Below are 24554 nucleotides of genomic sequence, written 5' to 3'. Positions count from 1 at the left end.
ATAAAACCACAAGCTAAATCCTCCTAGTATAAATATTAATAAATACTTAGAACAAGAATAGTATATAAAAGGTGAACTAAATATTAGCCACCCTATCTCCTTGGTCTTTTGACTCTAATGTCTAAATTCAACTGGATGCGGAAACTGGATCCAAAAATTAAACCTTAAGAACAGTCAAAAGTTTAGGTGTCTTCTATGACAGTGTCTAAATATCATGATAGACTAAACAGACTTTTTTAAGTTCCCAAATTCTAAAGAGATAACAATTCACTGAGTGTAATTCCCTACTTCTCAGAATAAAGATCTTTGTTTTAAAGAAACATGACTTAACAACTGCAACTGATAAAGCCGTACAGACTATCACATCACCCTTTCCCTTAACAAGTCAGACAGAGTCTAGTTTAAAAGACAAGCCACAGTTTTTGTTTTTTATAATGCTAAATAAGCCGGTATTATTTAAAATACTGTTAAAATATGGATACAAGAATCCAAATGGAAAACAAAATCCTAGGATCTATGTTCTAGGCAGTTTACTTTGGTCACTTTAAAATGCAAACATATGCTATATACAAATATCACACGCACATAGTCACTTGCATGCAAGCATAATCACATCATTTTACACATGGAAATGACATTTTAGATTTAACTTAAAAACATACATCAAAAATAAAATTAAATGTTATGAATATGAGAATGAAGTTGTTTACACTTATTACATAAATTAAGATATAAAGTGATCTGACCTCATTTGCTTTTGTGAACCAAAGAAGCTAAAACTACAGGCAATTGGGAAATTAAGTGTTGGCCAAATATGATAACTGAATTTAAACTGCTCATTAAAAAGAAAAATATTTTTTAAGCTCCACTCACTAGGGCAAAAAATAAATAAAAGGATAAACAACAACATTCACTACCATGCCAACTTACAGACAAAACAAACTAAGATGTTTTAAAATTACCGGTCTTGGTGGTAGCGACTGTCTTTACATACGGGCAGCTGACTATTTGCATCATTGCTACACCTGTAAAATGGATAAGCAAGCATTGGTTGGAAAGCTGCCATTGTATGTCGGCTACCACTGGGATTCAGGGAACTATTTTACCACTACAATTTAGAATCTATTTCCAATGAGAAAGACCAAGAATGGAATAAAATAGTAGTTGACATTTTGTGGGAAGTGGTCCAAAGCCAATGATTCTATTTCTAAGCTATAACACCGATTACCTACCAGCTCTCACATCTGAAGGAGTCTCAAACTTTAAATTCAACGAAAGAAAACCCCTTTGTCACTCATATGTAATAAATTCTCATGTGGGAACTTTTCCCACCAGACACCAAACCCAGCTGTGGTTGCTTACAGGCCAGTAAAAGGCAGTGCACACAGCACTGTGCTGACAAGGTACTTTTGCTATGCTGATCTCATTTCAAACTACAGGCTGGGTCTGAAGAATAGAGCACAACTATGCAAAAACAGAAAGGAAGACAGGGCAGAGGGGCAAGGGAAATAAGAAAATAAGGCATAAAATGGATTTAAATATCCCACTGCAAATAATGGTGAAAGCAAAAGCATAGATGGAGAGAGCAGCATTCAACTAGTGTCAAAATATCTGCCTGGTGCCCACAGCATGGGATGGCACGAACATGGAACACTGTGGAGGCAGGCCAAGACTACACTTCATCCCTGTAATGTTCTCAGTCACTGTCTGCTGGGAACAGCAGCCACCTCTATCACTCTGCTGGCTACAGCAGCCCATGTATTAAGAACAGATATTACATACAGTTTTGAGAAGAAGGAAGACTCATCATAAGGCATTACAATGATGGAAAAAGAATGAAAAGAAAAGCTGGAAAACCGAGGAAGTTCAAAATTGAATGTGAATTTCAAAATGTTTAAAAGTCTGAAGAATACAGGGGAAATAAGTTTTTTTTGTACCTGGAAAAAACCCTCAACTTAGTTTGGTACTACAAATCTAAAAAATTAAATTCCTTTACTAAAAATAAACTTTATTGCTTATTTTTATTTATTAAATCCTATTGAAGGTAGGGAAAAGAAGTCTCTCCTAATTCAGAAAGTAAACTGTGTTTTCAAACAATTTAAACTGGACACACACGCACAAGCACACACACATTTTTGAACTGTCTTTAATTTCTTTGCCATTTCACATAAAGAATATTAACACTAAACTTTCTACAAACTTAAATCAAAATAAAATCCTTGAATTACCAAAGCATGCTGAGTGAAGAAAGCTTATTTCCCTAATGTTGAAATAAAGCAAAGAAAAATTCACTTCACTAAAGAAACTACAGGCTGTAAATATTAAGTTAATATGAATACTGTAATCTACAAGATCACCAAACCTATTAAGCCACCACTTCCCTTAGAATATACATACTTTATTCCCATCTCTATTCTTCTAAACTAGCCTCCAAAAAATTTTTCACTATGTAACTTAAAATTAATCAAATCTTCATATTCAGACATAACTACCAATGATAAAAATCAACACGGCCAACTCTGGTCTTTCCTCCTTACTATAAGCTAAACCGATAACTCTAAGGCTTTCCCTGACAATTACAAGCATATTATGAATACTCACAAAATAACCACATATCTGAAATACTAACCTTTTTTAAAGGGGGAGCTTTTGTCCAATTTTCCTACAAATTATGCTGTCCTCAAAATATGCTCTATTAGGAAATTAGAAAATTCCACTTAGCATTTTGCATAATTCTGACGTCAGGGACAGTAAATTTCTTAAAATTGCAGGTAAGATTTCAGTTTTAAAAACAGACACCCCCTAACCCTAATCTGTTACCACCCTCAAATCCTACCTCTTATTCTTGTATTTCATCTAATTCTTCCACTACTTTCCTTCACCATGTTTATCTCTTACTTAATTATTCTTATTACAACCAGATGATGCTATTTTAAAAAATTTCAAGCTGCAAAATAAATAATATACAAATAACTCCTGGGCGACGGTGGTGCACACCTTTAATCCCAGCACTTGGGAGGCAGAGGCAGGCAGATCTCTGTGAGTTTGAGGCCAGCCTGGTCTACAAGAGCTAGTTCCAGGACAGGCTCCAAAGCCACAGAGAAACCCTGTCTTAAAACAACAACAACAACAACAAAATAACTCCTTCCAATTTAGCCAGGTTCTGGCACACACCTTTACTCTCAAGAAGCAGGCGGATCTCTGTGAGTTCAAGGCCAGCCTATTCAACAAAGCAAGTTCCAGGATAGCCAGGGCAGAGAAACCTGTCTTGAAAAATCATTAAAAAAACAACAACAACAACAACAACAACAACAAAAAAAAACCTTCCAATTTACCTTAATTCAAAGTTGACATTAAAACAGGGAAAAGAGAGGATCTAATTGTATAGAATAAGAAATACAGGGAGGAGATACTAAGTGTTTTGGTCATTTTCACTAAACTAATTTGTAGAACTTAAGAATAAAAAAGGGTAATGAGAAAAATAGATGAATATTGAATCAAAAATACCATAATACCAACAAATATCACTGTTACTTTCTATAAGACACCCTCCAAAGAATTTTGATATCTTGGACAGCCCAACTGCTACCCAGTTGGGAGTTTTCTTGGGCTGGAAGTATAACTCAGGAGTACAGTACTTGCCTAGCATGCACAAGTCCCTGAGTTCAGTTCCCAAAACTGCACTCGTGTGCACACACACACAAACACTCCACAATGCACAAACACAGAGAGGAAAGAAGAAAGAGAGACAGAGACAGGGGAGGCCAAGTTTCCTTCCAGTTAACTTACAAAGTGTTATTAGTGGCTGCCATGTATTGTCATTTATTTCCAAACTTCAAAAGTATCATCTTGATTTTGTGGTCATCACTACCTACCCTAAATTTAGAAAGTGAAGTATGAAAATGAAGAATCTGGCAAACTTCCACATTCCACACAAATCTTGCTAGTGTGTGTGTATACCCTCTACCTTTTCTCTGCTCCAAGTAGGAACACTAGAACAAAGAATCCTTTCAGAAGACAATGGTTTCTCAAAATAGTGTGAAAGCATCACCATGCTACCTCTCAGTCTGTCCCTGCAAATTAACAGCTCAGTACTTCCAAACTCAAACCTGGAGCTAGCCCCAACACTGTCCTTAACCATAAAGGAGACCACCATTTCACGGTTTACAACTAGAAAAGTGAACACTAGGCTAGGGTGGCCTACACGGCAAGACACTATATCTCTCAATAATAATTTTTTTTTAAAAACAATGAACTTTTGACAAGTATCAAACTACACCCCATTTGCCACTTCCCTACAAAAATAAGATGCTGCTTGGGAGCTGGCACACACCTTTAATCCCAACACTCAGCAAGCAGATTTTTATGAGATCGAGGCCCGCTTGAGCTACAGAGAGAGTTCCAAGACTGCCATGTCTACACAGAGAAACCCTGTCTCCAAAAATAAATAAATAAATAATAACAATAATAGTAGTAAGCAGCAGTAGAACAAAGTACTCAGCTTCTCTTAAATTTAACTCAAGAGAAAAAAAGCAATCCTTAGTACTGAACAACTTCTGTTTTTCTTATTTTTAAATAACTAGAGTTTTGTCACCTTCACATATAGAATATTTTTTAGTACATCAACAATGTTTAAAAGATTTTTATTAGAATAAAAAAATCAATTCTTAAATTTTTGGTTCTTGAAAATGTTTACTATTTAAATGGAGTTGCAGCACATCTCTATTTTTACACAGAACCTGATAGACTAAAATGGCAGTAATCTCATGAAAAGTGTCAAACTTAAGAGACAGAAGCCGGGTTCTCTTCACCCTCACCAAACTAGCCTTGTGAACTTGTCTACAGGTATCACTATTTTCAACTACAGCACATAAGGAATAAATCATGGATCAAGGATGAAATCCAGGCATTTGACAACAGCAAACTCACTCAAATCAGAATGCCCAACACTATTATGCAATCCCTGACAGAAAACTTACCCACAAGTCTTTTAATTCCTTCTCTAGTCTTCATAATTTCATATCACAACAACACACACAAATTTGCCATAACAAACTTTTAACTAATACATATTATAAATGTTGCACAGAAACCTTCTGATTTGTCTTACCCCGATCTGTTCACACTTAACTGACTCACATTTTCTTCCCAGAACAACATAATTATTAAGAGCTTGGTACCTGGATCCGGAGGGTACCAGATCGATACCTAACCCTATCACTTAGCTAGGTGACACTGGCCAAGTAATTTAACTTGTCTGTGTACCTACCTCCTAAAATGGTTCAAAACTTAAGACTGAATGCATGTGTTAGAACAATATACTGTGTACATTATTCAACCTGTGCTAGCAGTTATAGCTTGTAACTCATCAGCTTTATAGACTCAATCCCTTTAAAAATTACATTTAGAACACATTTAGAAACAAAAAAATCATTTCTTTCACTGAGGCTATTATCCAAAATAAGTGTAGTTTTAAATGTGACTCTAAATTTTAAGATATGTAAACAACAACAACAAAAAAGACATTTACCAAAACTTAGGAAAAAAATATCGCAGTTAGCCATGAATCTTTCAAAAACGTTTCAAACAGGTGAGATTCAAGGCAAAATTCAAATGTAACAGACACATGAGAACAGACTGACAATGTGAAAACAGCTAGAAAAGCAACCGCAATCTGTTGTTTACCTGGAAGTGGAATTGGCATGCCAGGAAGGGGAACACGAAATGGAGGAACCATTACTGGTGGAAAAGCAGGTATTGCTGCTGCTGGCTGAGGTACTGAATGAGGAACAGCAGGAGGTAACGTCTGGGGGTGCGGCTGGGGTACAGTTTGCACAGGTGTGGCTGTAGGAGCAGGAGTTGATACACTAACTGTAGGCGTGGCAACTGAGACAGCAGAACTTGGAGTCTGGTCCTGTGTTGTTGGTGCTGATAAAAGAGAAAACACATATCACTCCTTCGGGAACCTTTTTACTGTATTCACCTATCACTCATTCATGCAGCATTTAAAGGCCCATTATCCCATACACTGCAGAAATGTTTCACAAAACCCATCTTCAAGAAGCTTGAAAATAGTCAGCAAAATGAAATTTAAGCAAGTAGTAAAAGAAGCAGGAGTGAAGGCAAAGAGGACAGAGCAACAGAAGTGTTCAGAAAACGCAGGTGACACTCGACTCCTAAGACACCAGCCTTGAGTAAGGAAGGATCACAAAGTCTGTACTTCTTTGCTGGGTAGGGGAACACTTATGCAGACAAAATGGAGTTGGAAAATGGACACCACTGCGTATAACTGTGTCTTCTCACACTATTAGCATAATTTCATAAATGTAAACAAAGAGTTCATGTGATGAATTAACACAGGAAGAAGAGAAGAAGGGAAATCAATTACATTACTGGAACTATCTAAGCAAGTAAGAACAGAGGAACAAGAATGTGCAAACAATTAAACTCTAGCTATGAATGAATAGACAGAAAACATCTCACGCCTTCTTTAATTATTTCAAAATTTAAGAAAATATTTTACATATTTCCTATCTACAGTATATCCAGGTGAATTGTAAAATATTTAAAATAAAACACTTCATCTCTTGAATTTACATTTAAAGTAGAAATGATCAAAAAGGTCTATAGTTCACATTTCTAAGGTTTTACCTCATTCACTAAAACATAGTATTTATTTATAACTTACCTAATTCCAAATAAAATCCACTGTGATAGTTCACTAGATTTCAGTCATTTTTTAAAGAAAGGGAAAGCATCAAACTCTATCTATATTAGACTAAGAATAAACTTACCAAATTAGTAACAGTGCTTTTCCAATCTTTAAGCAACTTCAATTCTAAATAAAAGCAGAGCTGGATACAAACCACCCAACTGTACTGTCCATCTGACAACAAAAATCTGTCCATTATCACCTTCTTGCTTCTAAAAATGAAAAACTCACTTAGGCTTAGAAGATGTGAGTAATTTCATACTTGTTAATGAGGAACTCACCTTGGCTAAATAGACAGCAGGGCCAAACAAGTATCTTCAGGGGCCCAGGAATGAATTGTTGGTCTAGCATAGACCTAGCCTTAGGGTACAGTATGATATTAATATAATTTATAACAGTGTGAAAAATACAAAGTACATGCAACATTTGCCCAGTCCCATACAGTCAACAACTGTAGACCAGTATAATGTCTATTTATTTTCTTCCCAATTTCTCTGAGAAATTGACTTTATGATCAGTTTCCATAAACTTTCAAAAACTGAGCTTTGCTCAACTTCAAGTAAAATAAATCATTTTAATGTTTAGTCCCATGTACCCACAGATCTATACTCTAGCTTACAGAACTAATTTTAAAGTATTACTTGTATTCATATTACTAAAATTATGTTCCAAAGCACCAATGCCAGAAAAATGAGTTTATAGGGACATAAAAGTTCAAGCAGAAAAGATTACAATCAAGGAGATGGCAATAGTATGCACTCATCTTTCCACAGCAGGGTAGTCAAAGGGAAACCTGGGAGAAAGGCAATCAATAAGTTCCTATGAGTTCCATGTGCTCAAATAACTACCAATGCGCTACATCTCAACCCATGCTTTTTAACCCAGGGTGGGATTCTAACATGACAAGTGACCATGTAGAGAAGGTGGAGAAATAGTTAGACTAAAACCACAGCACCAGAAAACTCACACACACACAACATAAAAACTGGTACTCTAGCAGCGAAGAGAGCACTGACTTTGTTATCTTATGTTGAGAATAAAGGTCCTTTCAGGACAATTACAGCAGCAAAGGTTGGAGCACTCAGAAAAAGGAGCATACACAGGACAACTAAAATACCTACATAACCACACTCCTTAAAGCAAAAGAAGGACCATCCTTCCCAAGCCATCAGAGAGACCTTAAGCAACAGGAGGCTACATAGAGAGTTATATTGCCTCTAAAACCCTGCTCCCATTATCACCATGAACTCCATAAATCACTGGCAGGTTTCTGCCTTGAACACTCAAGCATAAAAACCATAAGCTAAAAATCACAACGTAGTTAGGCAGCACAACTTTCCTTCCATTTACATCTTATACTTATAAAACATCTATGTTTTCCTGTTTCATACATTTTCCCCAGTTTGTCTAAAAATACTAAATAATGTCTAAAAAACTGTCTCCAGGCGGGATTCATTGCTAAGCAGTAGAGTACTTGTCTAGTATGCATAAGGCCCTGGGTTCCATCACCAGGGCTGGGGGGAGGGAGAGGACATATATGCCTATACACATACCTTACTTCCTCAATCAATAAGGTATACTCAAATTTGAATCCATTATGATTGTATATTTCAGTATTTTTTTACACTACTGATTCCCAAGCTTCTGAAGCTACCAAGTATAATGTGTGGCTTGTTTTTCTCATCTATTGTCCAGACAGTAAAACAATAGGAATATCCCGTATAAGGAAATCTAGTCAGTGCAATGCAGTAACAATGATCATGCCAAGATTATTTCAAGAGTTCTGGCCCAGTCTGTTTCCAGAGTGAGACCACCAACATACAAAATAGTTGTTTAAAAAAAAAAAAATTCCTCTTCAGCCCTTATATGTGGTATGTATACATTCTTGTTTTTATTTTTATTTTTTAAAGTTCTAAGTCTTGGGATGTAACTATATACTTGAAAATTTTTTCCTTCTCACTGTTTCCCCTGCATTTACAAATAACTTACTCAGGGCCCACCATCTCTAAAAAAGTAAAATTCCTAACAGCCTTCTCACTTCAGTTTCACCCAGACCTAGCACCTAAAGAACATTCCAGAACATGTCTGATTTTTTTAAAACTATCCATCCCCTGGGCTTGCTCTCACGCAGTCTATTGACCAATATAAACTGTCCTGCCTCAGAACTTCCCTGCCAATCCCATAAACCACATCAGTCCTCATTTGTTGACCTTTGTTCAAGTCTCAATTAAAAACTCTATAAAATAAGGTCGAACACAATTTTGTAATTCCCTAGTCACTAGTGTTAGTCAATTAAAATAGCTACACTTTTACAGTTTAACTTCAAGAACTACACTTGGGCAAGTAAGAGTATGTCTACTCAAATGCCTGGTTTTCTCTAACTCAGAAATTTTAATGTCAAACATTTTAAGTACCATCAAAGGTAATGCCAGAAATTACCTTTTCAGAATACAGTACTTATTTGGTTTTACACCCTAAATACAAACCCCCATCAGGACAGTACTCACTTGATACTGTCTGTGCAACTGAAGTAGCAGTTGTTGTGGTAGCTGTCGTAGAGGATGGGGTGGACGATGGTGTTGAAGTAGACACTGCAGGAGCTGGGCTACTGGTTGTAGGGGTGGGGGCGCCTACTGCCTGCGCTTGCACTTGTGCTTGTACTTGCGCCTGGGCCTGGGCTTGAGCTTGTGCCTGGGCCTGAGCCTGGGCCTGGGCCTGGGCCTGGGCCTGGGCCTGGGCTTGGGCCTGGGCCTGGGCCTGAGCTTGGGCCTGGGCTTGGGCTTGGGCTTGGGCCTGGGCCTGGGCCTGGGCCTGGGCTTGAACCTGCGCTTGGGCTGCAAGCATAGGTGTCAGTTCTGATTGCTGAATAACCTTTACTCCATCTGGCTTGGTCCACGCAGATTCACGTGTCCGAGCATTGTAGTAATAAACCTGCAAAGGAACGGGGAAAAGTGATAATCACAATATCTGATATTACAAATAACATTACTATATTTTGTCTTAAAAGATTTTTAAAGTAACTTTAGATAAGGTTACAAAATACTCATATGAGTCTATGTGTCTATGAAATAGAAAGGAAAGCTAATGTAGTATTTTGCAAAGGAAGTTAACAAAGAAGGCCTGAGACTACAAATAGAGGAAAGCCTTGCTGACAATATTGGCCGTTGACTAGTTATGTTCAGAACTGGACTTGATGTTGCTATGCACTGTGCCTAAACTGTGTATGCAAATGATGCAGCCATGCTGAAAGTCTCTTTTCCTTCTGGGAGTCTGGAATTTTAGGAAATGCCAGACTGATGGTACTGTATGACCAACCTCTAATAAAAACCCCACAGAAAACCTCTAGGCTCAGGTAAGCATGCTGCTAGAAAAACTTCTTATGTGTGGCCACCACTCTCCTCTGAAGAAAATGAAGCACACATGGTTTCATTCCTTAAGAGGACTGTGGTAAGCTGAGGTACATTTCCCTTAGGTCACATTTTACCTCAGACACCTTCTCTGTTAGTTTTGTATTCTTTCACCGTAGTCTCAGCTACTACAGTTCAACTACACGCTAAGCTCTGCTAATGATTCCCATGCCTAAAGATAGTCTAGAGAATCTGTGGTACATCATTTAAAATACAAGCCTCCATGCAACCTTATAACTCCAGCAAAATCTAATGCAGCCAGTTCTTCTGGAGTTATAGCCTAACCCCTGCTGGAGGCTCATTTTTAACGAACAGAAGTACTACAATCTCAATCTATCAAATTTTCCCTACTTTGGCACCATAGAAATAACAAGCTGAATATGTTTTGTAATTTACCTTCCCATCTGGAGTTTTGTTTTCTACCCATATCTCCTCAGTGGGAGGCAGTGCTGGGGCACCAGGAGCAGTCCCAGGAGGCATTCCTGGTGGGAACATCATACCTGGAGGAGGAGGCATGGCTCCCATGGGTGGAGGCATAAAAGGTGGTCTCTGTGAATACACAAGAACAATATGGTCACTTATAAACTCCAGGTTATTATTATTAAATTATACCTCTACACATAAGCAAAGAACTATAAAAGCAAACAGTTGTCTGCTCAAATACATTTGGCTACTGCATAAGAAAAATGATTAATCTTTAATAAAAATGATTAGTAACAAGAATGTCAAGATATTGACAGGTGCTAATTCTAGGTTATACCACCATGGTAAGCTTTTTGTTCTTTTTATTTCATTGCATTTTTCATACACTGGATTGCTTTAAAAGAAAAAAAGTTGACTTTTTAGAATGTTCTGGGAATTTTTTTCCATGTTTTGTTTTTGTGGTGGTAGGAGTTGAACCCCAGGGCCTTGTACATGCAAGGCAATTGTTCTACTCCTGAACTATATCCCAAGTCCCTATGTTTAAATACTAAGCTTATCAATGACCTAAACTCATTCACAGTAGCTACTAACAAACATTATTTTACAAAATCACACAGCAATAACCCTTCATTATTTACTTCAAGAAAAATGTAGTTATATAGGTATTTTCCTATCCTATTTTTCCTATAATAGTAATAAAACTAATTTTAAATGTCAGTGAGTGTCACAAATACAGAAAACAATTGTCCACTCTATCTTCAGGCTTCTTTTATTCTGGTCTGGTGTTGGCACTGGGAATTGAACTCACCCCTGCATGAGCCTCTCATCCTACTCTTTAGTGGAAACCTTAGAAATAACAGAGTCCATAGAACCTGGAAATTCCTCCACTGTCATCAGTGACTACTAACAAGATTTCACAAAGCTGCATCTGAAGCAAGAGAAGTTGCTGCTTCTTCTGATACCTAGGGGCTTGGTAACTTTAGCATAATAAAGTACTCTTTGATCAACTAAGTTTACATCATCAGTTTCAGAAGTAAAAATAAAATGAATATTGGGACTGCCATTTTGAACAAGGATAAAAAGATGTTGTCTATAATTTGAATGTAATATAAAAATTCAATTACCAAAACCAACTTAAGTTGGACAAGGAACTGAGTCCCACTTTCCTGAAAGTACCCTCTACCCCACTTGTTTCTGTTCCATACACAGACCAACAGACTCCATTTATAAAAGATCTACCCTAATGTCCCATGAACCCTAAGCAACAAATAATTCAGCGGATTTAATGTAAAGCAAAACAATTATCCATCAAGACCAAAAGCAGCATCATAGCATTTAAGACATGTCACTCCACTACTAGAGGAGCACACTTACTGACTACATATTGTAATAATATTCAACTAATAGTTTTAAATCAACTGCACTAGATCAAATGTATATATAGTAAATTTATAGTCACTACTTAGAAAACTGGATTTTTGTAACTTCAAGTAAATATAATGCCACATCACTTATAGATAAGCCTCCAATTAAATGAGTTTAGCATATTTTATATGGTGGTGCATGTCAACAATTCCAGCACCCAGAGGCCAGTCTTGGATACACAGTAAATTCAAGTCCAATCCAGCCTATGCTAAACAGCAAGTCCCCATCAAATTCAAAAAAAAAAAAAAAGAGAGAGAGAGAGAGAAAGAAAGGGAAAAAAGGAAGAAAAATAAACACCTCTTTGTACATCACGAGGGAAAAAAAGAAAGAAAAAAACTGAAATCTAAATCTACTATCATTCTCCAAATTCTACCTCAGGATCATTTCGAGAAGTGGACAATTACTCAATATTATATTTATACATCTACATCTATTATATACTTGCTAGCAACATAAGCCATGAAAGAGAAGCATCCTCCAGTCAGTACACTAAGATGTCAAAGTCTTCTCACACAGCAGACAGGTTACAGAAGAGAACCCAGTTACTGAGGATAAACATAAACTAGTCGTCAAGGCAGGTGTGTTAATGGTCTTCTGTCACCACCCAACAAACTCCCTGCTAACCTCCCGTATTAATAACTTCACGTCTCCTTAAGTGTCATTTTCTATAGTTCTACAGTTCAAGTTGAAAACTTGAATTTTTGTTAGATGAGATCTCTCACACCTATATTTAAGAGCTAAGGCAGGAAAATCAACAGTAAATTCAAGGCCAGCCTGAGCTATAGAGAATCTGTCTCCAAAAAATAAAAAAACAGAAACCGAGTCAATAGTTAGGTATGTTTGCTCCTCTTCTAGGGAAGCTAAGCGTGGTCTCCAGTACCCATGTCCAGTGGTTTGCAGCATCAGAAGGTATTGGATACCCACTCCCACCCCCTACCCCCCCCACTAAAATATAAAACATTCAAAAAATTAAAACATTTAAAAAATGAAATAAAATCTTTAGGTGCTGGAATGATGGCTTGGTTTCCAGCACCCACACAGTGGCTTCCAACTGTCTTTAACTCCAGATTCAGGGTATCAGATACACGCTTCTGGCCTCCGTACATATACATACATGTAGGCAAAACTCATACACATAAAGAAGAATCTTTTAACAAAAACAAATAGAATCAAGTTTAAGACAAAATCTATATATAAAATTGATTCTGATGCCAACCAAGAAATGGCAATCTGTATATTCTTTACCTGGAGGTGTGGTGGGCCCATGGGTGGAGGTATTCCTCCTGGGGGAGGCATTGGTGGCATATTAGGATCAAAAGGAGGCCGTCCAAAGGGGGGTCTGGGTGGTGGTGGAGGGCCTCTCATCATGCCGAAAGGAGGAGGAGGTCTCATGAGAGGTGGCGGGCCTCGCATCACTGCATTTGGTGGGGGAGCTGGGCCTCGGAACCTCAAGGCCTGCTGTTGAGCCATCCTGTATGGAAGAACAGTGAAAGAGTTTCTCAAAACTACAAAAGTAGTTAATACTAAACTAGAGCAATTTTTCAAGGGCTCAAGTGCAAGCAATAGTTGAAAAGCCATTATTCTGCAACTGCGTGGTAAAATGAGATGTGAATGAAGATGAGGAAGGAAATTTAGATGATTTTAAAATATCTTCCCACAACAGTACATATAGTCATAAGGTGGACTGAAAAGCAAATCAGAAAATTAAGCAATACCAAATTATCATTATTAACGTTGTCTAAGGATATGACTGAGAGGAACACCCCACATATTCCAACCAAGAGTATACAACTTCAATCTAATAATAAATATATAATGTTTTGGGCAGTGAAAAGACTCAACAGGTAAAGGCACTTACTGCCGAGCCTGGTGCCCTAAGTTTGATTCCCCAGATCCGCAAGGTAGAATTAAAGGGTTAAAGATGTGCAGCACCGCTGCCCGGCTTTTTTAAATTGTTTCTTTTTTTTGAAACATGGTCTCTCTACATGGCTCTAGCTGTCCTAGAACTAACTCACTACCTACACTGGAATGGCCTCTGCTTCCTGAGTGCTGAGATTAAAGTTTTTAAGGGAGGATGGAGCGCTGGTGAGATGCTCAGCAGGTAAAGGTACTTGCTGCCAAGCCTGACCACCTGAGTTTGATCCCTGGGATCTACATGATAGGATAACGAATTCCTCCTGCAAGTGTCCTGACATCAAGGCACACACAAAAAATATTTGTAGCGAGAATTTTCTTTTTATTGGAAGAGAGTAGAAGTAGCTTAAGACACTTCAAATATTGTGCACTTTCCCTTCACTGCACCCTCCACCACAAGCTATGGCCAAATATCTCAGTGTAGTCTCTCCACGGCATTTGAGTAAATAACTAATAAATAAATAGCTAGGTGGTGGTGGTGCACGCCTTTAATCCCAGCTCGAGAGGCAAAAGCAGACGGATCTCTTTGAATTGCAGGCCAGATTGTTCTACATAGTGAGATCCAGAATAGCCAGGGCTAACAACACAGTGAAACCCTGCCTCAAAAAAAAAAAAAAAAAACAAACAACAAACCCCACAGTACTATTATTTACCTTTGCCTCGAGTGATCAAAAAAAAAAAAATCCCTAGAAGTGGTGCCAAGGTGCCAAGGAGTATGCTATGCTCTTCAAATACTGCTGGTTTAGTAACACTTGTATGAGAACATGAGGTGAACACTGCCATTATCCCCATTCTCTGGTAAGGACTAGGGCACACAGAAGTGAAATGCCGTGTCTGTGGCCGAGCCCTCACCGCTGGCTCAGTGGCCAAGCAAGAATTAAAATGTCAATGTCCTATAAACCCTTCCAGGGGAGTCTGCTCCCTCATTTCCCCAGCACTGCCAGGGCTAGACACAGTATGGCCCATTGAATCCTCATATGAGGGGTTGAGAGATGGCTCAGCAGATAAGAACACTGGTTGCTCTGAGAGGTTTAATTCCTGCACCCACATGGCAGCTCACCACTCTCTTCAACTCCAGTTCTAAAGGATTCAACAACATCCTCACAGACATACGAGCAGGCAAAAGGCCGGAGCACATGAAATAAAAATAAGTAATTAAAAAAATACTCATATGGCCAGACATAGTGGTGCACACCTTTAAATTCAAGCACTTGGGAGACAGAGGTAGGCAGATCTCTATGAGTTTGAAGCTAGTCTGTTAAACAGTGAATTCCAGGACAGCCAGGGATACAGAGAAAAACAAAACAAAAACAAAAAATCCTACTCATACGAACCAATGAATACTTTAGTGATACTATACAAAAGCTACCATACAAGGATGAGACACAGAACCTACAATAATTATTTTTATTACTGTCAGACATGGTGGTTATTGCCTGCAATCCTAGCTATTCAAAGACAGAGGCAGATCAGGCATAACGATGCAGGTCTTTAATCCCAGCACTTGGGAGGCAGGAGAATCTTTGCAAGTTCAGACGAACCTGGTCTACAGAGCAAGTTCCAGGACAGCCAGGGCTACATAGAGAAACCTTGCAAAAAAAAAAAAAAAAAAAAAAAAAAAAAAAAAAAAAAAGGAAGGACAGACGGACAAACAAACTACATAGTGAGATCTTGGGGGGGGGGGGACGACAATAGATCATAAATTTGAGTACAATCTAGGCAACCCAAGACCCTTATCTCTAAATAAATAATTTTTTTTAAAAAAAAACCTATTTATAAAACTTCAACTTGCCAAAGTCAATTACAGCACTTACTCAGATCTTCTAGGTAGCTAAACTAAGTTTGTACATTACACACAATCTAAATTTCCATACCCAAAAAACTAGATTAACAATAATATTCTTTCTTTGGAGTGGGGGTTGGTTTTTCTATTTGATGGTGCACACCTTTAATCCCAGCACTCAGGAGGCAGAGACAGGAGGATCTCTGGGGAGTGTGAAGGCAGCCTGGTGTACATCTACAAAGCAAGTTGCAGGACAGCCAGGACTGTTACACAGAGAAACTCTTGTCTCAAAAAAAAAAAAAAAAAGAATGTACCTTAATATCAAATATTCTTTTGGTGAACTTTTCCTTTTTCAAAAAACCTACAGTATTTCTTTCTTTGGAATTCATATCTCCTACCCTAACTTAAAGTCAAGCTTTAAGCCAGGCGGTGGTGGTGGGAGCCTTTAATCCCAGCACTCAGGGAGGCAGAGGCAGGCGGGTCTCTGACTTCAAGGACAGCCTGGTCTACAAGAGCTAGTTCCAGGACAGCCAAAGCTACAGAGAAACCTTGGCTTGGAAAAAAAAAAAAAAGCATTGAGCCTCTAGGACCACGAAGCCATACCCGCTCTGTTCATCAGGCAAGTTACATTAATTTCCAAGTCTGAATTTCCTACCGCAGAAATGAATGAAGACTGCAAATGAAAGCTACCCCACAGTTCTGCTCAATGAGATGACCCTGTGAAACAATTTAAGGTACCAGCCAACATACAGAAAATTGTATTAGCACTTTCAATTACTCCCAATGTCTCAGAGCTTCACCTATATAAATAAGGTACTTAGTTAATTTCCCAGATTTCTGTTTAAAAACTGCCACTAATTTCCTGCTGCAATAGCCTAAGGTTACTATTTTCTGATGCCAGTTACATGCAGAACATGTCCTGAGATCTTTATATACATTACTTCAACACTTCCTCACCCAAGCCTAGAGAGAGGACTAAATAACAGATGAAGCACCTGGAAGAGCAACTACCAGTATGCTTTAAAGCACTAGCCACTCAGTACTGTTATTGCATTAACATTAGTGTCCCATGCTATTAAATTACTGCTGTTGATATTAATGTCAGCTACCCAGCTAGTATCAGGCTGCTCTTATCTGGATGTTGTGGGCATTTCCAGACTCCAGTATTTCTGATCTTCAAATACATCAACTTTATTAAGCTGAAGTTCATGCTTACAGTTCCCATGTTTGGCATGTGCTTCCCACATCCAACTGTTAATCATTCAGACTCAGCCCAAATGTCACCTCAGCCTGTTCCCCACCTCTAGGGTCTGTCTCGCGGGCCTTCTCTTTCAAGCACAGCAAATGCTATGAAGCCCTCCACCACTGACCTTTACTGCCAGTGGCCAGCTCTTTTAGTGCACTGAACTGCGCTCACTGTTAATAGTGCCTATGAGCTGGCACTTCCTCTTCACCAGCACGGTTACCTGTCATTTTCTGTACTCTCTTAATTCTTATAACTCAAGTGAGTTTAATGGCATCTTTACAAAGAAAAAAGTAGCTTGTTACGGAGGCTAGTTTGTAGTAATGCCAGAGTATTCTCATTCCTGTTTTCACCAGCAAGGAAATCCAGGTTTGGGGTACCTTGTCCTAAGTATTAGTAGTAAACAAAGCCCCCCTGCACAAAACTGTCTGCAAGTTACTTCCAGGGCCCTCAACCATAGAATGACATTTGGATCTCTGAATTTCAGGGACTGCAAGCGACTTAAGATCCCACCAACTCCCAACATTTATTTTGGAGGAAGTCTACGTGCCTGAAGAAAAAATGTCTAATTTTTTTTCAAAAGGACATCCTGAAAAATACAAATATATTTTTCTAGAAGTAATCTATCTAGATAAGCAAAATCCTCAGAGAAAACACTTTAGTCGAATGAGCAAGGAACTAAAGATGCTACCTACTTACATACAGGCAGCAAATATTGGAAACAATCAATTAGCTGGGACCCAAGACTTCGTCCCAGCCCAGGCAACTAGCTTCACAATGCTTCACACCTGTAGAATGGTTCCTCATTTGATGGGGTCAGTTTCCTTTCAAATTTGACCAACCTCAATTAAAATGGAAGGTCTTTGGGAATAGAGGACTTTTTCCTTTACTGCCAGGACCTAGGCCAGTAACTGTCACAGACTGCATAATAAGTGTAGTAGAATAAGGCAACCATATCTCAGTATTGGTTTATTACCACATTTCTACTACACACTGAATTTCTCAGACTATATGATAGACACTATTATGAAACATATGGGATGCAAATACAAGACAAAGGCCAGTTTCGGCCATCAAAGCAGCCAGCTTATCATAAATCTAGAGCAGTGCTAAACCCTCTACAATGTTATCTACAAAGCAAGGAGACAGAGTCACAGGAATCGAGGCTGGCCTGAAACCTAACAGTCTCAGCTTCCTGAATGCTGGATTAACAAGTATTTGCCACCATACACAGATCCATAAGCAACTTCGAAACCACGAAGCTAAGGTACCAAATACTTGCAGCAGGCCATCTAATTAAAGCCTTATTAAAAATCAGTTTTGCAATACTGTCTAGAGTCTAGACTACCAGGATTAAGTTCACAGGACTACTAACTGTGAAGTTGAAGTCACGCTCCACAAGGCTCTGCTAAGACACTGAGACCAGCTAAGGTAACCTCTTGAGACCACAATCAAAAATAAACTTCCTATATCACTGATACTGGAAGACACTGAAAACGCACTCCACACGTATGGGGATAAAAAGGGGTCAAGATTCACCTCAGAAATAAGACAAAACCTTGTTCCTGCCAAAGAGGGGAATTTGTGTGTGTGACATTCTGGACCCAAAAGCCATTATTTTTTTCCAAGCAAGACTAATCTCCATTTCCTTAGAAAGTTTCAGTCCTCACTCTAGAAAACACGAGTCCTCGAAACCAACACTGCTGTTTTCCTTTGGGAAAACGGCACGATTCAGAATGGGAGCTGAGTATCTGAAATGGCAATTCTCCCTTACATTAAAAAAAAAAAAGTACGGACAGAAAAACATAAGTCACCTCTCTTTCTCTTCAAAAACCACCTACAAAGAGATGGTATTTCCCGGTCACTCCGATCAAACGTTAATCACGGACTGCACAGGCACTGAAGAGAGGAGGTCCCAGAGGAAGAAAGGTCACTGCCTCTGTAGGGCTAACGCGTGGGTAGCAAAGAGCGAAGTGGCAGGCTAGGGACCCAGGCACATCAAGCCACTTCTGTCTGGGTCCACCATTCCAACCTTTACCCGTTCTACCACCCCAACCCCTCTGAGAAGTCCCCTCGATCACTAAGGGGGACGAGTGACAGGCCTGGCGCCGCCTCTGGCCCGCGAACGGAGCCTGCAACCCGTTCAGAGCCGGGGTGAGGATCCGGGGGGGAAGAGAGCGCTTTCAAGATGCAGCCGTCGCGGCCCAGCAAACGGTCAGGGCTGCGAACCCTCACAAAAGAAACGGAATGGCGAACAAGGGCCGGAGGAAAGCAGGGCAGGCTGAGGAAGGGGGAGCGGGAGGCCGGGCCGGCGCGAGGCCGCGGAGGGCGTGGAGGAGGCCACGGCGGCTCGGGCAGTGCCGGCCGGGCCGGGCGGCGGAGGGGAGCGGCCAGCCGGGGCCGCCAGGCGAGGCCGGGGAGCGCGGCCTAAGGCGGAGGCGCACAGATCAGGGCTGCGGGCCCCGAAGGACGCGGGTGCGCCCCGCCGCGCGCAGGAGGCCGCAGCCCAGCCCCGGCCCGGCTCTCATTCAAGCCGCCTTCCCTTCCCCCTATCGCCAGCCCCACGCGGTCTGGCCGGCCCCGGACTGCCGCGGCTCCTGTCCCCACACCGTCCCCCGGGGCTCCCGAAGCCAGCCCCAGCCTCTGGGACACCAGCGCGCCGAGATGGGAGGAAAGGGGGCGCCCGTTACCTCAGCTCCCCCGGGTTGAATCGCTCGCCTTCCCCTCCGTCCCCGCCACGCTCCGCCATTACAGACACTCGCGTTCATCTACCCGCCGACCCGGCGTCCCCAATTGGTCGGAAGGGTCGTCAATCCCACACCCAGGAGGTGGGACTACGCGGGATCCATAATCTGATTGGGGAAGCGAGCCATCAATCTTGACACTAGGCCGGCATTTGCTTGACTATTGGGCAAAGGGCCCGCCGACTTTGAAAGCGGTATTGAGGCTGTCCATTGATTGGCCGCTCGTAGGCTTCATGGGAAATGAGACGGTGGCAAGGAGGAGTAGGTGGCGCCCTCTGGCGGAGAGAAAAGCTAGGTCCTCCCGAGTACACCCCTGCCTAACGTAGCCACGTGTCTGCGCGGCTGGCTGCGGCCAGATGTGGAGCCATATTGGCCACTAAGAGCTCAGTCTGAAGGCTTGTGCGTTCTCTGAGCCAATCGAAATCGACCTGGGGCGCACCTGAACCAATTACCAGGTTGCCAGGGAAAGCGGTTTTTCTCTCCCTTGCAGTTTACAAGAAGAGGCATAAGTCCCTAAGCTGTGTATGCTTGTTCTGAAATAATTACAAGCATCAACTACAACGGGAAGGTATTCCAGTTTGTCCACTCAACAGCAGGCTGCTTGTTATATAATTTACTGCATTAAAGTAAGTAAATTGGAGAAGGGAAGCCTCTGCGATTTACGGCTTTAGGATCTCTCCTTCACTCTCAAAGTAAAGCTGTCTAAATCAGCACGGCCTGATGCCAGAAGTAATTATAAGTATGCTATGTGTTTAACTTTAAAAAAAAAATCGGGCCGGGCGGTGGTGGCGCACGCCTTTAATCCCAGCACGCGGGAGGCAGAGACAGGCGGATCTCTGTGAGTTCGAGGCCAGCCTGGTATACAAGAGCTAGTTCCAGGACAGGAACCAAAAGCTACGGAGAAACCCGGTCTCGAAAATTAAAAAAAAAAAAAAAAAAAAAAAATCGGACCCAGGGATTTCAGTGGCATAGTGAAAATGACCACTGTCATTACTGAACTCAAATTAATAATAAATTGGGCTGGAGAGATGGCTCAGTGGTTAAGAGCATTGCCTGCTCTTCCAAAGGTCCTGAGTTCAATTCCCAGCAACCACGTGGTGGCTCACAACCATCTGTAAGGAGGTCTGGCGCCCTCTTCTGGCCTTCAGGCATACAGACAGAATATTGTATACATAATAAATAAATAAATTAATTAATTAAAAAAATTAATAATAAATTTTACACAGACCTAATATATGTGCTATGCACTATTCTAAATCCTGGCCATGCATTGCTTCCTTTCGACTTTGAAATCCACTAACAGGTAAGTACAAATACTTATAATTTATAGGTGAGAATAAGACCCAGTTGTTAAATTACTTGCTCAACATGTGCAGCTAGTAAATGATACATCTTGGCCTTAAACCGAAGACAGTGCAACATCAAGGTCCCACTGTGGTCCAAAGTGATTCTACCAACTCAAAAACGTGTACTCTAATGGTCGTTGTACCATTATTCACAGTGCTAAAAAAGGAGATGACATCCCTCAGCTGGTACATGGCTTTAAAATGGGATATAGCCCTATGCCGTGCTGTAGGAATTCCTCCCATTCCTACCACCAGTACCATTTCAGTTACCCGCCCACTTGGAGTGGTCTCTTATACAATTTTTGCCAATGTAAAGCACGCGTCCACCCTTTTTTTTTTTTTATAAATGTGGGATTTGGTTGCTGTTCCTCGTTCCAACAGAGGATTGTGATATGTGAGTCTACCCCTAAATAAATAACCCTCTATTATACTCAATTCTGAGCTAGTGTGGGATGTCTTTTACGCGTCCTTATTCAATGATGGAATATTTTTCAGACTTGAAATACCTAAAAAAAAATGGATGGATGGATGGATGGATGGATGGATGGATGTTGAAAGCAGTATACTAAGTTAAAGAAACCAGACACAAAAGTCCACTGCTGTATTGCTCTATTTATATGAAATGTCCAGAATAGGCAACTCAAGAGACAGATTCAGTTATTATAGAGTTGGTTAGCCATTTGGGCAAGAAACTGCTCTTGCCTGGACTGATGTATAAACTGGACACAAAGAACCCGCAGAGAGAGAGGACTGCTAAACTTGCCTAAAGGTGAGATGGTCTTTCGGGGTTCCTGATTCATGAAAGAGTCTATAAGACATTCTGCAGGACACAGCAGATAGTGACTGAACTGCCTTTGAAATTTCCTGCTTCATGGAAATGTCTGCTAGATCCTATGGGCCTGTAGGCTGAAGATGAATGCCCCAACAGTACAAAAGAACTTTGGGTGACTGTCTAGATGGCGAGATGTCTCTGTCATTTCTAGAGTTTGGAAGTGGCTTATTTCTTGTTTGCTTAGGTAATATTATATCCTTCTGGAGTCTTTGATGGAGTTGAAGAATAGATAGTTACAGTTTTCCATTGTTATGATAAAAGATAAAATAGAATAAATATTGTAACTGTAATTCTTGCTTGATAACTGTTTTGTTATATGTAATTTTATTATGTTAAAGTGAAAGCCTTTCCTTTTTGTTTAAACAGAAAAGGGGGAAATGATATAGGTGGGTCTTCTATCTATCTGTTGGTTTCATTGGTTAATTAATAAAGAAAACTGTTTGACCTGATAGGTCAGAACATAGGTAGGTGGGGAAGACAGAACAGAATGCTGGGAGGAAGAAGGTAGTGAGGCAGAGGCCATGATTCTTTGACCCAAGACAGATGTAGGCTAGAATCTTTCCCAGTAATCCATCACCTCATGGTGCTACACAGATTATTAGAAATGGGTTAATCAAGATGTGAGAATTAGTCAATAAGAGACTGAAACTAATGGGCCAGGCAGTGTTTAAATTAATATAATTTGTGTGTTGTTATTTCCGGGACTAAGCTAGCCTTGCAGGAGTCAGGCAGGACGAAAAGCAGGCCTGCTCGCCTCTCATCACTACAAGAATGATTGATTACAGTTGAATAAAAACCTGTTAATAACTATAAAAAAACACTCTGTGTTTATACTAGCACCTAAATGTTGGGGGAGGCTCCTTGTTCATTTTCTGGCCACCCAGACTCCCGAATAATCACTCAGAAAACTATGTTAATTAAAATCACTGCTTTGCCAATCATTTAAGTGTCTTTTTGGCTAACTCTTATTTCCTAAACTAACCCATCTCCACTAATCTGTGTATCACCCTGTGGCTGTGACTTACTGGGTAAAGTTCCGTCCCTGGCATCTATCTCTACTGGGGCTACATGGCATCTAGAGACTCGACTTTTCTTCTCCCAGCATTCAGTTTAGTGCCCCCTCCAGCTCTACCCTGTCCTATCACAGGCCAAGACTGCTTCTTTATTCATTAACCAATAAAAGCAACACATACAGAAGGACCTCCCACATCATTTCCCCTTTTCTGTTTAAATAAAAAGGAAGGTTTTGACTTTAACATAGTAAAATTACATGTAACAAAACAGGCATCAAGCAAGAATTATAGTTACAATACTTATATCTACTTTATCTTTTATCATAACTAAAGAAAACTATAATTATAACTATCTATTCTTCAACTCCATTAAAGACTCCAGAAGGATATAATATTACCTAAGTAAACCAGAAGTACATTGTAAGCAACTTCCAAAACTCTAGAATTGGCAGAGACATCTCGCTGCCCAGACAGTCATCCAAAGTTTTTCTGTAATCTTGCAGCATCTATCTTCAGCCTACAGGCCCATAGTATCTAGCAGACTTTTCCATGAAGCTGGAAATTTCAAAGACAGTTTTGCCTATATTGTCAATTTGTCAGTCACTTTCTTCTGTATCCTGCAGAATGTCTGGCGGTCTCTTGCATGAAGCAGGAACCCTGAAGGACCCTCTCACCTTCTTTAGGCAGCTTCAGCAGTCATTTTTCTGTGGGTTCTGCATATCCAGTTCATACAGCATAACATCAAGCAGTCCAGGCAGGAACAGTCTCTTGCCCAAATGGCCAACAAACTCCATAAGGAGCCTCTTTGGTGCCCATCATCCTCCTGGTAGATTGGTGCTACCAGGAGCAGATGAGTTTTACTGTCATGAAAATCCTCAGTTTTTAAAACATTTTAAATGCCATATTCCGTAGGTCTTTGAAAGGTTTGAAGATTATCTATCTAACTGAAATATATCTTTATATATCTAGAAAACCTAACTAATGTGACTACAAGCTTGACTGTTATAGATGATTATCTGTTACCCTGTATTTCTTAATTATACATTACATTTTTAAATGAGTTGCATAAGCACAACACCTTAATCAAGAGCAGAAATATACATATAACAAAATTGGCCTTAAATTTGGATCAATATACCAAGATCCATACCAATGCAAATCTCTATAGCACTTAAAGGAAAAGGAAATTACAACACTAATTTGAATATAGTTGACATGGCTGTCAAAAAATATCATTTCATTCTGAAAATTGACCAAGGGGAAGAGTTAGATCCTTATTCACTTTTTTTAATTATTTTAAATTAAATTTTATTTTATGCACACTGGTGTTTTGTCTACATGTATGTCTCTTATATCCCTAATCTCTCCAAGACTTTTAAGAAAGGGTGTTGGATTTTGTCATACACTACAGCTTAAGCCACAGACTGACCCTCACACCCTGATAGTGGGAGACTTCAATACCCCACTCTCACCAATATACAGACCATTCAGACAAAAACTAAACAGAGAAATGCTGGAGCAAATTTGTGTCATAAACCAAATGGAACTAACAGATATTTACAGAGCATTTACCCTAACACAAACATATATGCCTTCTTCTCAGCACCTCATGGTACTTTCTCCAAAATGGACCACATACTCAGACCCAAAACAAGCTTCAATAGATAGAGAAAACTTAAATAACTCCCTGAATCTTATCAGAATGCTATGGA

The 24554-nt window shown here is 39.9% G+C and overlaps 1 protein-coding gene across 5 annotated transcripts in view; it reads right to left on the bottom strand.

Annotated features, from left to right (window-relative positions):
• Nucleotides 1-19689, bottom strand: part of LOC121442247 (transcription elongation regulator 1) — a 49383-nt gene extending 29694 nt beyond the window's left edge. For 3 of the 5 annotated variants that reach the window (XM_041643715.1, XM_041643716.1, XM_041643719.1), the window contains exons 1-6: nucleotides 19598-19689; nucleotides 13213-13438; nucleotides 10516-10668; nucleotides 9220-9643; nucleotides 5686-5928; nucleotides 963-1025 (exon numbers count right to left, since the gene is read on the bottom strand). In XM_041643715.1, the coding sequence (XP_041499649.1) occupies nucleotides 963-1025; nucleotides 5686-5928; nucleotides 9220-9643; nucleotides 10516-10668; nucleotides 13213-13438; nucleotides 19598-19656 (1168 nt within the window). In that variant the 5' untranslated portion in view covers nucleotides 19657-19689. The remainder of the gene's footprint in view (nucleotides 1-962; nucleotides 1026-5685; nucleotides 5929-9219; nucleotides 9644-10515; nucleotides 10669-13212; nucleotides 13439-19597) is intronic. The other 2 variants (XM_041643717.1, XM_041643718.1) reach the window with 1 other exon arrangement.
• Between the last annotated feature and the right edge of the window lie 4865 nt (nucleotides 19690-24554).

Source organism: Microtus oregoni, unplaced genomic scaffold (genome assembly GCF_018167655.1).
Source record: "Microtus oregoni isolate MIOR12 unplaced genomic scaffold, Mior012 000088F_ref0000325, whole genome shotgun sequence".
Taxonomy (NCBI): Eukaryota; Metazoa; Chordata; class Mammalia; order Rodentia; family Cricetidae; genus Microtus; species Microtus oregoni.
Note: the sequence above shows the minus strand (reverse complement) of the source record. Positions and strands in the feature narration are given on the sequence as shown.